Source organism: Carlito syrichta, unplaced genomic scaffold (assembly GCF_000164805.1).
Source record: "Carlito syrichta isolate Samal-C Ts95f unplaced genomic scaffold, Tarsius_syrichta-2.0.1 Scaffold314781, whole genome shotgun sequence".
Taxonomy (NCBI): domain Eukaryota; kingdom Metazoa; phylum Chordata; class Mammalia; order Primates; family Tarsiidae; genus Carlito; species Carlito syrichta.
The window spans coordinates 610,625-625,904 of record NW_007258877.1 but is presented as its reverse complement, the minus strand read 5'-3'; the positions used below and the strand labels follow the sequence as shown (position 1 = coordinate 625,904).

Genomic DNA, 15,280 nt, shown 5'->3' with positions numbered 1-15,280 from the left:
GTAATACCAGCACTCTGGGAGGCCGAGGCAAGAGGGTTGATTGCTTGAGTCTAAGAATTTGACAACAGTCTGAGCAACATAGTGAAACCTCATTGCTACAAAAAAAAAAAAAATCAAAAAATAGTGGGCATGGTGGCACATGCCCGCAGTACCAGATACTCGGGAGGCTGAGGGCGAAAGTATCACCTGAGGCTGAGAGGTCGAGGCTGTGCCACTTGATCATGCCACTACACTCCAGTTTGGTGACAGAGTGAGACCTCCACTGAAGAACACACAGGGCAACTCCTTGGGGTCCCCTCCCACTCTGGGAGCTTTTCTGTCCTCTTCATTTATCCTGCTTTCTAAAAAACAAACACACACACACACATACACACACGTTGGACAATCTCGTCCCCTACTGAAGTGTATACATGCAGGGTGTTCATGCTGAGTTGAATGAGTAACTCAGATTTTTCAACAAGTGGACAGACTCTCTAAGACTCTCCACGCACATATATGGTTCTGTTGGTGTGGATAGGCAACTCTGTGCAGGCGTTGGAAATTAATTAAATGGCATCACAGGTATGGACTGGGCCCGGAGCTAAGAAGTCCTGTTTTACAAAATGGCCCACCAGTCCCAGGAAAATGTTTCATGTGGTGGTACAATGTCCCCAGGAGTGCCATTCTGTGGGCCTCCATGGAGTGTATTTTGGACAAACATAACCAAACATGAACTGGCAAACGCTTAAATTCTGCAACAGCCTGGCTACTGAGAGACATCAGCATCGACTTTGTTCTTAGATACCATAACAAAAATTTTGTTTCAGCTTTGGTGACTTCATTTCAAATTCTCAAATGCAAAAAGTAACCCATATTTCTTCAGAGGCTGACAAGTGTACCCTCGATTTTATCTGGATATACCTAGACTAGCCAGCAGCTGGGAAAGGGTGCCCTATTATGCTCAGGGACAAGTTCTAGTTCCTTGTGTCCTGGGGAAGCTGAATACCCACATGTGCCTCCCTGGAAGTTACAAAAATATTGGCTTAGGAAAGCAGGAATGATAAATGAAAAAGTGGAAAAATAGGAGGCCTGGAAAAGATACTGCAATTGGTTAAAAAAAAAAAACTGGCAAAAATATATGTGCAATAGGTGACACAGTAAGACTCTCAACTCAAAAAGCAAGGAGAGGAAAAAAAGATATATATGTACAATAACTATTTTGTTCTTTCCTCTTTCATTCTGTAAACCCTCCTTGCTCTCCTATTTTCTGTTTCTTTTAAATTTTGTTTTTGTAAACTGTGTGTTTTACAGCCCCTCTTTCTTGTCTCATTATAATTCGAGCATGAAATAACAGTGACACAGACTTGTTGACATCTATATGAGATACTGTGACTTAAAACCAATGAGAAAAAGAGGAAATAGAAAATCATTCATTTCCTTTATGTTTATTTTTTTCCCTCTTGTTTCTCAAAAGGGTCATGAGGGAGAGAAAGTTCCTTTGCGGTTCTATTTCTCACTTCCTCATTTTTCTTTTGTGTAAGTAGATACTAACAGGATTTGCATTTTTAAAGTTTTAAAATATGCCATGTTGTTGAAGTAGTAATTATTATTATTATTTTTAAGTCAAAAACATTTTTATTGTAATTCATGTATTTTTTTTTTTTTTTTTGAGTCGGAGTCTCACTCTGTCGCCCAGGCTGGGGTACAGAGTAATTATTAAAGAAAAAAAAATTGACTCCAATTTGTGAGGAATCCATGAATTTTTTCCCCTCTCTCTTTCTTTATGTATATATAGATGAATGCATATATGGAGACTAGGAACTATAGTAGATTTCAAAAGCTGTTGACTTGATTTGAAAACTAAGCAAATGCACGTTATTCAATAAGTATTTAATAAGTAAATTGAGGTCATTGGGAAGGAATTTTGCACAATTAAACTAATTTTTTTAACCCATATCTGCTAACATGTTATATACATTTTATATATATCTTAGACTCAAAAATTGCAATTACCACTCTACATCTAGATCTATTTTCTGTAAAAAAAAAAAAAAAAAAGACAGTGGTTTATGGTAGCTTAAGATATACACCAAGGAATAAAAACTTAATACATCAAACACCAAACCACAATCTAAATCAGATTTTAATTGCAACCTAATTATTGTTGCAACAATAAATATCATAATTATGGAATCTGACTGCCTTGATAATAGGTATAATATTCATCCTTTAGTAGCTAAGCTTAAATCCCCTTACTTTTAAAAGATGCTTCATGTGGAGAGTGGTGGCTCACACCTGTAATCCCAGCACTTTGGGAGACAGAGGTGAGAGGATTGCCTGAGCCCAGGATTGCTCAGGACTGCCGGGCTTGGTTCAAGACCAGCCCGGGCAACTTGGCGAGACCTCATCTCTACAATAAATTTAAAAAAAAAAAATTAGCCAGGAGTAAAAAAAAAAAAAAAAATTAACCAGGAGTGGTGGCACGTACCTGTGGTTCCAGCTACTTGGAAGACTGAAGCAGAAGGATCGCCTGAGTCCAGCAGGTTGGGGCTACGATGGCCATGATTGTGCCTCTGTACTCCAGCCTGGGCAACAGAGGGAGACTCGGACTCAAAAAAAAAAAAAAGAAAATTCACAAATTGTCTTAAAGATGAAATGTTTGAATTAGTTTGTATATCTCACACGTCATGAAGAAATACTTACTTGTTTTACAGTGCCAAAAACCTGACCAGCATTTCAAACCCTACTTGACTCCTGATTTGCCAAAACGACTGCACTATGCGAAAAACATCAGAATCGACAAAGCTCAGCTCATGGTGGATCGACAGTGGCTGGCTGTGAGGTTCGTGTCCCTGTTTACTCATCTCGCGCTTTTGCAACCTACCCTGCATGATAAATGGACTTGCCCTTACCCTGCTGTTATGACTGTACAGTTCCTAAAAACCCTTCTCATGCCATGTAGCCTGTCTGCGTTTGAAATTGTTGTTTTCAGACTGCTGATCTCTGCATCCTAACTTCACAGTATAGGTGAGAAGGAGGAACAGGGCTGGGTTGTTCCAGCCTCTGTCCCAGAGGCTGTTGATTCCCGCACATTCCAGCAGATGATGTCACCTGTCTTCCAGGGTGGTAGTGAGTGATTGGTTAGATAGCCCTTTAAGATCTTTGTCGGCCATTGCCAAAACATCTTGGCCATTGCCTTGCTAAGCTATGGTGTGGCCATGTGCTCTTTGAGTTATGGCCAGGCTATGTTTTCTTAAGCTTTGGCCTCCTTCCTACCTTGGGGAGGTGAATCTTCTCCCGTCTCTCTCTCTCTCTCTCTCTCTCTCATTCTCTAATTTTCTTTCTAAATAACTATATTCTCTAATCAAACAAAAAAAAAGATCTTTAGGCTGGGTGCGGTGGCACACACCTATAATCCCAGCACTTTGGGAGGCCGAGGAGAGAGGATTGCCTGAACCCATTGGTTCGAGATCAGCCTGGGCAACTTGGTGAGACCTCATCTCTACAATAAATAAAAAAATTAGCTGGGCGTGGTGGTGCATGCTTGTAGTTCCAGTTACTTGGAAGACTGAGGCTGAAGGATCACCTGAGCCCAGCAGGTCAAGGCTGCGGTGGCCGTGCCTGGGCGACAGGATGAGAACTCCAGCTCAAAAAAAAAAAAAAAAAAAGACCTTGGTCATCTTTGTCGCTTTTATAAAAGAGCACTTTCAGAACTGTAAGGCCAAGCTAAGGAGTTAGTTGTACTATGGATTTCTTATTCCTTTTTATAATTGTAATCCGTGGTGATCACTTAGCATTTGCAAAATGTAAGTGCGCTTAGAGAAAACAAAAGTCATTCTGGCTCTCCATCCTAAATAACCAACTCATTCATTGATTTAACACTATCGTATTGAATGTTTGCTATATAGGTGCCAGGCCCTGTTCCAGGCATTTGGGATACACCCCTGATTCTTGCCCTTGTGAGGCATATACTCCAGAGAAGACTGATAATAAGCCAGTAACAAATAAATATTCACTTTCTGGTGGCTAAACGAATTATTCTCATTTTTGTATTTCATTATACTATTTTCCCCACATGCATAAGTGGATATAGACAGTAATCGGGATCATACTGTATTTTCTGACCTTTTTTTTTTTTTAATATGCAATAAATATATGCCATGAGCCGGTACATATTTACCAACCAGCTCTTTAAAAGAAAAAAGGAACCCAGATTTGTAGCATTTGCCAATTTCTGTGGTGTAAATACTTCCATGATGGTCAATTTCTTTTTCTTTTTTTTCACTTTCAAATGTTTTATTTTAAAGATGTGGGGTACAATTCAGGGTTAGGTATACAAATACTCATTATGCAGGTGCCCTTGTTGATGAGGTGTGTCTCCCCTTTCCCAGGCAGATTCCCACTACTACCAAACCCGCTCTGGCCTATCTTATATGTGTACATATGTGCAGGATAAGGAACCAGGGATTTGGCTAAGTCTGTTCCACTAAGTCTGTTCCACAAAAAAACCTCCCTTCTCGGCCAGAGAACGTGCAGTTCCACACTCGGTCGCTAGATGGCACTGGCCTCCCTCCTTGGGCTCAAACTTTCTTAGCTCTTTGTAGAGATCAGTGGTTGTATTGCAACTCAGGACATTCTCTAAAGGTACTTCCCTCAAAAAATATGAACAGCATTAAGCTTTACTAATATCCAAAACTTCAGATTGTTAGTAATGTAGACACGAGATATATGCATAAATATATGCCCACATGTGGGTGGGTTCTCCAACTATTTACTGCCCAGGAGAATGAGATCAAAGATGTTAGGCCACTGGTACAGAATGAGACAGGGTCAAAAGTGATAGTCTGGACACCAGAATATCTCTGAAGGTCATCCATTCTCGACCTATGAGTTCTGTATTCTTTTACACAACTGGCAGCGAGATATGAAAAGAGCTGCAGCCTGAACATCCAAGGTCCAGCTCCCCATCCCTCTAGTAGTGGGAACTTGGAAAAACTAATATGTTAGTAATTTTCCTCATCTGTAGTGCAAGATTACTTTGTTTTTTAAAAATCCCTTGCCGTCATCATATGAAGTAAACTAACATACAAGCAAAGGTATTCTTGAATATAGCCTTAACTAGAGCAACTGAGGAATCTCACCCGGTCACATCCTGGGTTCACTGCATGTCCAGCTCTTAAGGTTACCTATTTCCTAAGTGAAAGGGTGTCATCTTTCACAATAATGTGCATTATTAGGTGATTAGATTAGATTCCCTTCACACAATTATAGGAAATTTTAACAGGCTGTATAATCTATTTCTATCCTTATCATCCTTATTTTGCCTAAAATGTAATCGATTTTACTAATTTGGGGAAACCCAATGCTTTGAAACTGTAGGAGAAATATTGTTTTCTGTTTTTTGCTTTTTTTGACTTGGAGTCTCACACTGTTGCCCAGGCTAGAGTGCAGTGGCATGCTCCCAGCCACCACAACCTCAACCTGCTGGGCTCCGGCGATCCTTCCGCTTCAGCCTTCCGAGGAGCCAGAACTATAGGCGCATGCTACCACGCCCGGCTAATTTTTTGATTTATTGTACTGCTGAGGACTCACCATGTTACCTGGGTTGGTCTCGAACCCGGGCTCAGGCAATCCTCTCGCCTCGGCCTCCCAAAGTGCTGGAATTATAGGCTTGAGCCACTTCGCCTGCCCTGAAATATTGTTAAAGTGTTTTGTTTGTTTTTAAAGAACATGAATAACAGCTGTTTATTGGAGCAGCTGCTGACAAATATATCTCAGATACCTTTCTAAGAACTAGAACAAACGAGGATCCCACCGTAAGGATCTTGTCCGGTAGGAAGGAAGATAACAGTTATCTTCTGGTGTGATAACTGCTGCACTAGGACCAAGTTCAAGGTTCGAGGAAGCAGAAAGGGTGATCACATACACTGGTGTGGATGCGAAGGAACATCAGGGAATGCTTCCTGGCAGGGGTGATTCCGGTTCTGGGTTTCGAAGACTCAGGCTGGCATGGGCTAAAGGTTTCCCTGCAGCAGGTCTGCCCTGTGCAGTCTGTGCAGTGCACAGAGGACGCAGCCAGGAAGGCGAGTGGGAGTGGAAAGTGGATGCTGTTCTCTGACGGGGGCTGTGGTGGCACCTACTTGTCAAACCTCGAGCACTGCCAGGCTGTGGACTTCAAGAGGCCGTGGCTCATGCCTGTAATCTCAACACTTTGGAAGGAGGATTGCTTGAGCTTAGGAGTTCAAAACCAGCCTAGGTAACATAGTGAGGACTCATCCCTACAAAAAGTAAAAAATAAAAAGTAGCTAGGCCTGGTGGTGCACACCGGTAGCACCAGCTACTCAGCTGGCTGAAGTGGAAAGATCTTCTGAGCCTGGGAGGTTGAGGCTGTGGTGAGCCGTGATCACGCTGGTGCACTCCAGCCTGGGTGACAGAGTGAGATCCCCAGCTCAAAAAAAAACAAAAAAAGCACTTCTTTCTCTAAATGATCTGCTGAGTTCCAGTGATCCTTCTGTCTCAGCCTTCCAAGTAGCGGGAACTACAGGCGCACACTACCACGCCAGGCTCCTTTTTGATTTATCGTTGAGACGAGGTCTCACCAAATTGCCCGGGCTGGCCTCGAAACTGCAGGATCAGGCAATCCTCTCACCTCGGCCTCCCAAAAGTGCTGCGATGACAGGCTGAGCCACCGAACCCGGCCAGATGGGGGCTTTTTAAAACCCAGTAGCAGCTCTTGGGCAAAGAAGGGTAGAGGGTAGGAGGCAGGTTTCCAGATAAAGAACTAGATGCCAGCAACTTCTGAGGTTCTGTCTTGCTGGAGCACCATGTGGATGAAGCAGCCATCTGCAGGAAGGCCCTTGTCTATCGTGACCGAGGATAGTGACTTTGGACTTGAAGAAGGCAGGATGCCATTGGTAGCTACGAGGGGGCTTGAGGTGAATACGGTGAGACTGCACTTTGGGGAGCTCCTTCTAGCTGCTGCTTGGAAAAGGATGGTCCAGAGAGAACAGAGCATGCATGTTAGGAAGGCATGTGGGACCCATTTTTCAGCATCATGACAGCCCCAAGGAGGCTGGGGAGACTTGGGGACGGTGAAACTAATTATGTGGCATCACCGGGGAGCTGTTATGGTTCACTGCATGCTAGATCTTCCAAGATAGTTCTGATACCTCACATTCTGTGCCTACATTTGTTCCCTTTAGAACATGTGTTTCTATTTCCAGCAATGATATATAAAATTAGAGTGCTCTCTCTCTCTCTCTCTCTCTCTCTCTCTCGTTCTCCTGTCTCTCTCCTTCTCCTTCTCTCTCTCTCTGTGTGTGTGTGTGTGTGTGTGTGTGTGTGTGTGTGTGTGTGTGTGTGTGTGTGTGAAGATTCAGCAGTTCTGAAGGCAGAATGATCAATTAGGGAACTTGTCCCAGGTCAGAGGTAATGAGGATCAAGATGAGGATGGTAGTACTAGAAGGGGAAAAGGAAGGACCAACAGGAAAGATATTTCAGGAAGACAGGTCTCAGTCACTGATGGGCATCAGGGGAGATGCCTTGCTTATCTCTTACTGGGGTGTCAGACACAGCAGTGGCAGGAAAACCCAGCCTTGATTTCAGCCGTGTTAATTATTTAGACGTTGAGATGAGAACAGAGAACTTGTTCCAGAAGATCTCATATAGGACTTGGAAGTTGAGCTAAATCAACTCATGTTTTCCAAATGCCAGCTACCGTCTTTCCATACATAATTTCCAGAGCCCAATTTAAATGGTTGGAAGATGTGAACATGAGCAGTTAGAGAGCAAATTTCCAAGGTTTTCATCTGAAAGCAATTTTTTAAAAAAAGATTTTTCAAACACAATCTTTTGCTTCTGAATTAAATTTTGCAATATTTACTATAGTTTTTTTTTTTTTAATTGAGCTAGGTTAGGAGATAGAAATATTTTTAAAAACTAGATTTCGGCCGGGCTTGGTGGCTCAGCCTGTAATCTCAGCGCTTTGGGAGGCCAAGGTGAATGGATTGCTTGAGCCCGCAGGCTCGAGACCCACCTGGGCAAGTTGGTGAGACCTCATCTCTACAATAAATCAAAAATTAGCCGGGCGTGGTAGCACGCGCCCGTAGTTCCAGCTACTTGGAAGGCTGAGGCGGAAGGATCGCCGGAGCCCAGCAGGTCGAGGCTGCGGTGGCCGGGAGCGGCCACTGCCCTCCAGTCTGGGCGATAGAGTGAGACTCCAACTAAAAAAGAAAACTAGATTTTTTTTTTTTAAAGAAAAAGATGACCGGACTAGGTGGCTCAGTCTGTCATTCCAGTACTTTGGGAGGCCAAGACGAGTGGATTGCCTGAGGCTGCAGATTTGAGACCAGCCCAGGCAATTTGGGGAGACCTCGTCTCTACCATAAATCAAAAATTATTTGGGCAGGGTAGCACGCGCCTGTAGTTCTGACTCCTTGGAAGGTTGATGGAGAAGGATCACCGGAGCCCAGTAGGTCGATGCTGGGGTGACTGTGAGCGTGCCACTGCACTCTAGCTTTGGCAACGGAGTGAGACTCCAACTCAAAAAAAAAAAAAAAAAAAAAAGGTATATACGATCCATTTTTTAAGAAAAACTTTTTAGAAAATTTTACCAAAAACTTAGTTGAAAAGACTGTCTTTTTTCTTTTATTAATGTACACCACACAGAATTTAAAACTTAATTATCTCCAGTCAAAGCATTCCATGATCTAGGGAAGCCAAATATCAATGGAAGAAGAACAAAAACGCTTTTGAAAGCAAGTTTTACCCTATGTCAACAATTTTGTTGGAATTGACTAAGGCAAGGGCATGAAGTGACTCTCTCAGAGTTTTCACACTTAAAGCCCTTGAGAAGTGGGACCCTTCTTGCTTTCCCATTCCAGGTACCTGACTCTCCCCTTTCTTCCCTCTGTTGGGTGCAGTTGTGTGTGACCTGGACAGCCTGTGATTTATTTTTTAATCTGTGATTCATTTTTATTTTCTATTTAAACTGAGTGAGAGTCAGTTATGAAATGTGTAAATGTTGATTCTCTTTAGACACTAAATTACTGTCCTGTTTTCAGTGGGCCAAACAGAAACCGTGTGTGTGTGCGCATGTGTGTGTGTGTTTGTGCGCGCATGTGTGTATTTGCCCCCGGGTGGGAGGTAGAGGGTGGGGAAGCAAATGAGAGAAACCTTGTAAAGCCAACCTTTGGCAATAGGAGTCTTTTGTTCCCTTCAGAAACCAAATTTGACCCAGTATGACACTGCTGCTTTAAAAGGTCTAGGTTCAGAGCCGGGCTCGGCGGCTCAGCCTGTAATCCCAGCGCTTTGGGAGGCCGAGATGAGTGGACTGCCTGAGCCCGCGGGTTCGAGACCCGCCTGGGCAAGTTGGTGAGACCTCATCTCTAAAATAAATCAAAAATGAGCCAGGCGTGGTAGTGCGCGCCTGTAGTTCCAGCTACTTGGAAGGCTGAGGCGGAAGGATCGCCAGAGCCCAGCAGGTCAAGGCTGTGGTGGCCGGGAGCGGCCACTGCACTCCAGTCTGGGTGACAGAGTGAGACTCCAACTCAAAAAAATAAAAAAATAAAAGGTCTAGGTTCATTTATCACTATTTTTTTCCAAGTGTGAAAACCAACTGTGTATAAAATTGTTAATGCTACTCAGTTCAGAGATTAAAATATAAAAAGTTAGACAAAACCAAATTAATTAAATTTGTAAAGTTATTCAAATAATAGAGCAACAGCCTATGGAAGAAAATCCCAAAAGTTAAAAATAAACTCTGAATCTACAGAATATCCTAGCTTCTCCTTACCAAGTACACTCATGCATTGCATACAGATGTTTCCATCAACAATGAACTGCTTATATGACAGTGGTCCCAGAAGATTATAATACTGTATTTCTACTGTACCTTTTCTATTTTTCATTTTTTTAAGTTGAACTCTTACTCTGTCGCCCAGGCTGGAGTACAGTGACACGCTGGCCACCGCAGCTTCGACCTGCTGAGGTCAGGCGATCTTTCCACTTCAGCCTTCCAAGTAGCTGGAACCACAGTCTCATGCCACCACGCTCAGCTAATGTTTTTTGATTTATTGTAGAGATGAGGTCTCAGCAAGTTGCCCAGGCTGGTCTCAAACCCCTGGGATCAGGTAATCCTCTCACCTCGGCCTCCCAAAGTGCTGGGATTATAGGCGTGAGTCACCACGCCCAGCCTCTATATTTCAATATGCTTTGATACAAAAATACTTACTGGTGTGTTCTAACTGCCTGCAGTATTCAGTACAGAAACATGCTGTGCAGGTTTGTATCCTAGGAGCAAGAGACTATTACCAAACAACCTAGGTGTATAGTGGGGCTGACCACTTAGGTTTGTGCAAGAACACTCCATGATGTTCACACAACTGAATCATCCAAGGCCGTATTTCCCAGAAGGTAGCCCTGTCCTTAAGCAATGCAAGACTGTATTCTAATTAATGTGTCCTAAATTCTTCATTCATGACTTTATATTATTTTTCATATACACCTCCACTGTAAAATAGAAATCAATATTTTCGACCAGGCACAGTGGATCACGCCTATAATCCTAGCATTCTGGGAGGCCGAGGTGAGAGGATTGCCTAAGCTCACAGGTTCGAGCCCAGCCTAGGCAATTTGGTGAGACTTCATCTCTACAATCAATCAAGATATCAGCTGGGCATGGTGGCATGTGCCTATAGTTCCAGCTACTTGGAAGGCTGAGGTGGAAGGATCAGCTGAGCCCAGTAGGTCAAGGCTGTGGTGGCCATGAGTGTGCCACTGCACTCCAATCTGGGCTACAGAGTGAGACTCTGACTCAAAAAAAAAAAAAGAATCAATATTTTCCTGCTGTCTCAAAGATTTATTCCTAAAGCACTGAAATGCTAAAATAACATATTTTTTCTATTCGAATCCTATATTTTTATTTGTTTTCTTTTTAAATTTTTAATTGACACCTAATAATTGTACATGTTAATGGAATACAGGGTAATATTTTGATACATATATACAGTGTGAAATGATCAAATCAAGGCAGTTTAGCATATCTATCGCCTCAAATATTTAGCATTTATTTGCTCAGTACACATTCAAAATGTACACTAATTGTTGTTAATTGTATTCACTCTACAGTGCTACAGAACACTAAAACTTATTCCTCATATGTAGCTGTAATTTTGTGGGTACTGCTTTATGTATAAAGAGCCTATTCTCGTCTTTTGTCTATAAAATACATAGTAATCAGACTATTACTAATTATGCTTTAAGACAAATTTTATTTCATAATTTTGTATGACTTTTAAATTTTAATTTTTAAAATTTTCAAAACAGTTTTAAAAATTTTATTGCTTTTGTTATTATCCTTTTGTCCTATGTATAAGAGGTAAAAGACTTGTAAATTCTATTTATAGACCCCAGAACTCTCCTTTATCTCTTGTTCCTTTATACCTGTGAATTTGAGCATAAGAATAAATTTATTTATACTGCTGCTGACAAAAAAAAAAATTATTTATTTATTTATTTATTTATTCATTTTGAGTTGGAGTCTCACTCTGTCGCCCAGACCGGAGTGCAGTGGCCGCTCCCGGCCACTGCAGCCTCGACCTGCTGGGCTCCAGCGATCCTTCTGCCTCAGCCTTCCGAGTAGCCGGGATTACAGGTCTGCGCTACCACGCCCGGCTGATTTTTTGATTTATTGTAGAGATGAGGTCTCACTGCCCGGGCGGGTCTCGAACCCGCGGGCTCAGGCAATCTACTCACCTCAGCCTCCCAAAGATGCGGGATGACAGGCTGAGCCACCGAGCCCAGCAAAAAAATTACTTATATAAAAGCAGAGACTACATGAAAGTCCATTACAGTTGAGTATACAATAAGGTCTCATATCAACATATTGATCAGTGAGTAACAATATTTTTTCTTTATAGGAGTAAAGCAAGTTCATATTGTGGAGGAGGCACCCATGGTTATGACAATGAGTTTAAGAGCATGGAGGTAATGTACTGTATTTTTTTTTTAAGCAGGATTTATTGGGAGGACAGAAAAACTCCCACAGTGGAAGGGGACCCGAAGGGGTTGCCCACATACTGCTTTTTAAAAGCAGATCTTTATTGAGCACCTACTTTATGACATACGATGTCCAAGACTCTTGAATATATCTGCGGACAGGGCAGGTGAACATCCCTGCTCCGTGAAGCTTTCGTTCTTTTTTGTTTTTTGTTTTTGAGTTGGAGTCTCACTCTGTCACCCAGACTGGAGGGCAGTGGCCGCTCCCGGGCACCTCAGCCTCGACCTGCTGGGCCCCGGCGAACCTTCCGCCTCAGCCTTCCGAGTAGCCGGAATTACAAGCATGCGCTACCACACCCGGCTAATTTTTTGCTTTATTGTAAAGATGAGGTCTCGCCAAGTTGCCTAGGCGGGTCTCGAACCCGCAGGCTCAGACAATTCACTCACCTCAGCCTCCCAAAGGGAAGCTTTCATTCTAAGAGAGGAATACACACAATAGGCATAAGGCCTGTATTACTTGGTATGTTAGGTGGTAAGCATTATGCGAAGTAAAGGAAAAGTAAAGCAGAGTGCAGCAGAAATGGGAAGTGTTTGGGGCAACATGCAGCTTAAAATAGAATGAAGTCCAGGTGCGGTGGCTCAAGTCTATAATCCCAGCACTTTGGGAGGTTGAGGAGAGAGGATGGCCTGAGTCCAGGGGTTCGAGAGCAGCCTGGGCAACTTGATGAGACCTCGTCTCTACAATATATCACAGAAAAACTAGCCAGGCATGGTGATGTGCGTCTGTAGTCCCAGCTATTTGGAAGGCTGAGGTGGAAGGATCACCTGAGCCCAGCAGGCCAAGGCTGTGGTGGCCGTAAGCGTGCCACTGCGCTCCAGCCTGGGTGACAGAGTGAGACTCTAACTCAAAAAAAAAAAAAAAAAAAAGGAGTGGAAAAGGGGAATTATTAAAGTGACATTGGAGCAGAGACTTGAAGAAGGTGAGTGAATTCACTTTTCAAATATTCAGGAGACAAGTGTCCTAGAGAAGAAACAGCCAGTGTAAAGGCCCTGACTTGGGCGGGGACCTGAGTCTGTGAGTAAAATGCAGCTGAAACTGGCCCATATGTAAAACTCTATGATTTTTTGATTATCTCATCTAGCTTCATTTATCTCTCTCTCTTTCTGTCTCTCTCTCTCTCTCTCTCTCGCTCTCTCTCTCTCACACACACACATACACTCTCTCTCTCTTTTCAAATAGAACAAAATTGTGTTTGGCTTTTTATGAACATGTTGCCTTTTAACATTATCATGGTGTGTTATATCTCTTTGTAAATGCCTGAAAAATCTCGAGAGACAGTATTTTTTTATTAGTGAGGGTGCTCTATGATGACTAAATCAATTGCTACAAGAAAAACATACGCCTTCAACTCTTTGCGGATTATTTTGGAAAAAATATATATTTTTAATAGGAACATATGTAATCTGTTATCAAAAAGACTTACTGACCTATGTTTCATGCTTTTCTTCCAGTTGTTTACATTTTAAAGTAATTAGATGTCATAAATAACATAATTAAGTTAACTTTAACTCATTAAATGTAAATCAAAATACTTGATTGAGTCTTTTCATCCCAAAGGTAAAGGGGAGAGGTATTTGAGAAATAAGTGGGTTAGAAAGTTATGTAAAAATTTAAAGTTCAGAAACATTGACATTTTTTGTCATGTACTAACATGTTTGTGCAATGATATGAAAGGACTATGAAAAGAATAGATGATGCTATATGATTCATTTTTAACATATTGCCCAGAGATTGCGGAATTATGCTGACAGTGGGTGTCCACTGTGGCTCATGTCTTCCCTCTATGACACAGAAAGTGATATGGAAGCAGGTAGAGATAGGAAAAGTAATCACAGCATGGATTATATTTGATTGGGATTGGTACAACATCAGAGATGGAAATGATATGAAAACCACTTTCAAACCTGAAAAAAGTCTTTACAGAGAGAGGCTAGCAAAAATTGGAGAGTTGTTACAGAAGGAAAATTGTGTCTCTATCTACTTTTTTTTCTGCCTCAACCTCCTGAGTAGCTGGGACTACAAGTATACGCCACCATGCCCGGCTACGTTTTTTTTATTTTTTTGTAGAGATGAAGTCTCACTATGTAACCTAGGTTGGTCTTGAACTCCTGGACTCAAGTAATTCTCCCGCCTCAGCCTCCCAAAGTGCTAGGATTACAGGTGTGAGCCACTGTGCCTGGCCTCTATGTTTGTTTTGTGGTTTATGTGACATCTAGTAATAATATGACTATTTCCACCTAAGGCTATCTTTTTGGCACATGGACCCAGTTTTAAAGAGAAGACTGAAATTGAGCCATTTGAAAATATTGAAATCTACAACCTCATGTGTGGTAAGTATATTTAAATAAACTCGCCAGCAAAAGGTGGATCATTTTAAATATGTGTAATTTGAAAATGGTGATATTTGAATCTCAGAGGCTAAATCCTCTTCAGAAAGAAGAAAATAAAAGAAACAAGGAAGAATTACGTATCATTCAGAATTATTCAGCTACATGAGTGAATTTTTCTGTCTGTTTCTTTCTTCTCTTTTTTTTTTTTTTTGGTTTTATTTTTTTTGAGTTGGAGTCTCACTCCACTCGTCACCCCTGGAGTGCAGTAGAATGACTATGGCTACTGCAGCCTCAACTTGCTGGCCTCAGGCTATCCTTCCACCTCAGCTTTTCAAGTAACTGGGACTATGGCATGCGCCACCACACCCGGTTAATTTTTTGATTTATTGTAGAGGCAATGTCTTACCATGTTGCCTAGGCATATCTTGAACTCCTAGGCTCAGGCAATCCTCCCACCTCGGCCTCCCAAAGTGCTGGGATTACAGCATGAGCCACCGTGCCCACCTAATTCTTTTTGCTGTACTACAAATGATAAACTTTAGAACTCAGGAATCCAAGCTATTCTATTAGTTAATTACTGGATGACAGTTTAGTTTAATAAAACTTGAATAAATAAAGTAACACTTCCAACCTTTCAAAGCAGTATAAATATACCTAAAAACACAAGTATTTTCTTGTAATTGCAGAAAGAGGGCTTCTGGCATAAATGGATGGTAAGAAAGTCCTATTTGGATAGACGCTTATTACCACACCCAATTTAAAAAAAAAAAAAAAGCCCTTAGAGCAGTAAGGTTTTGGGAAGTGTAAAACTACTTTTTACCTACTGCTTGCCTCGGGCCATTGTATTAAAAAATCATTGACCTGGACAAGGCAGTGAGTCAGCTGTAATTTCACTGTCAGCTTTAGGAATTGG

General features: G+C 41.9%; 1 protein-coding gene across 1 annotated transcript in view; it reads left to right on the top strand.

Moving 5' to 3' along the window:
* The window catches only part of ENPP3 (ectonucleotide pyrophosphatase/phosphodiesterase 3), a 102,391-nt gene that overhangs the window by 54,203 nt on the left and 32,908 nt on the right, over positions 1-15,280 (top strand). The window contains exons 15-17 of the mRNA XM_008071885.2: positions 2,694-2,821; positions 11,898-11,964; positions 14,280-14,367. Coding sequence (XP_008070076.1) covers positions 2,694-2,821; positions 11,898-11,964; positions 14,280-14,367 — 283 coding nt within the window. The remainder of the gene's footprint in view (positions 1-2,693; positions 2,822-11,897; positions 11,965-14,279; positions 14,368-15,280) is intronic.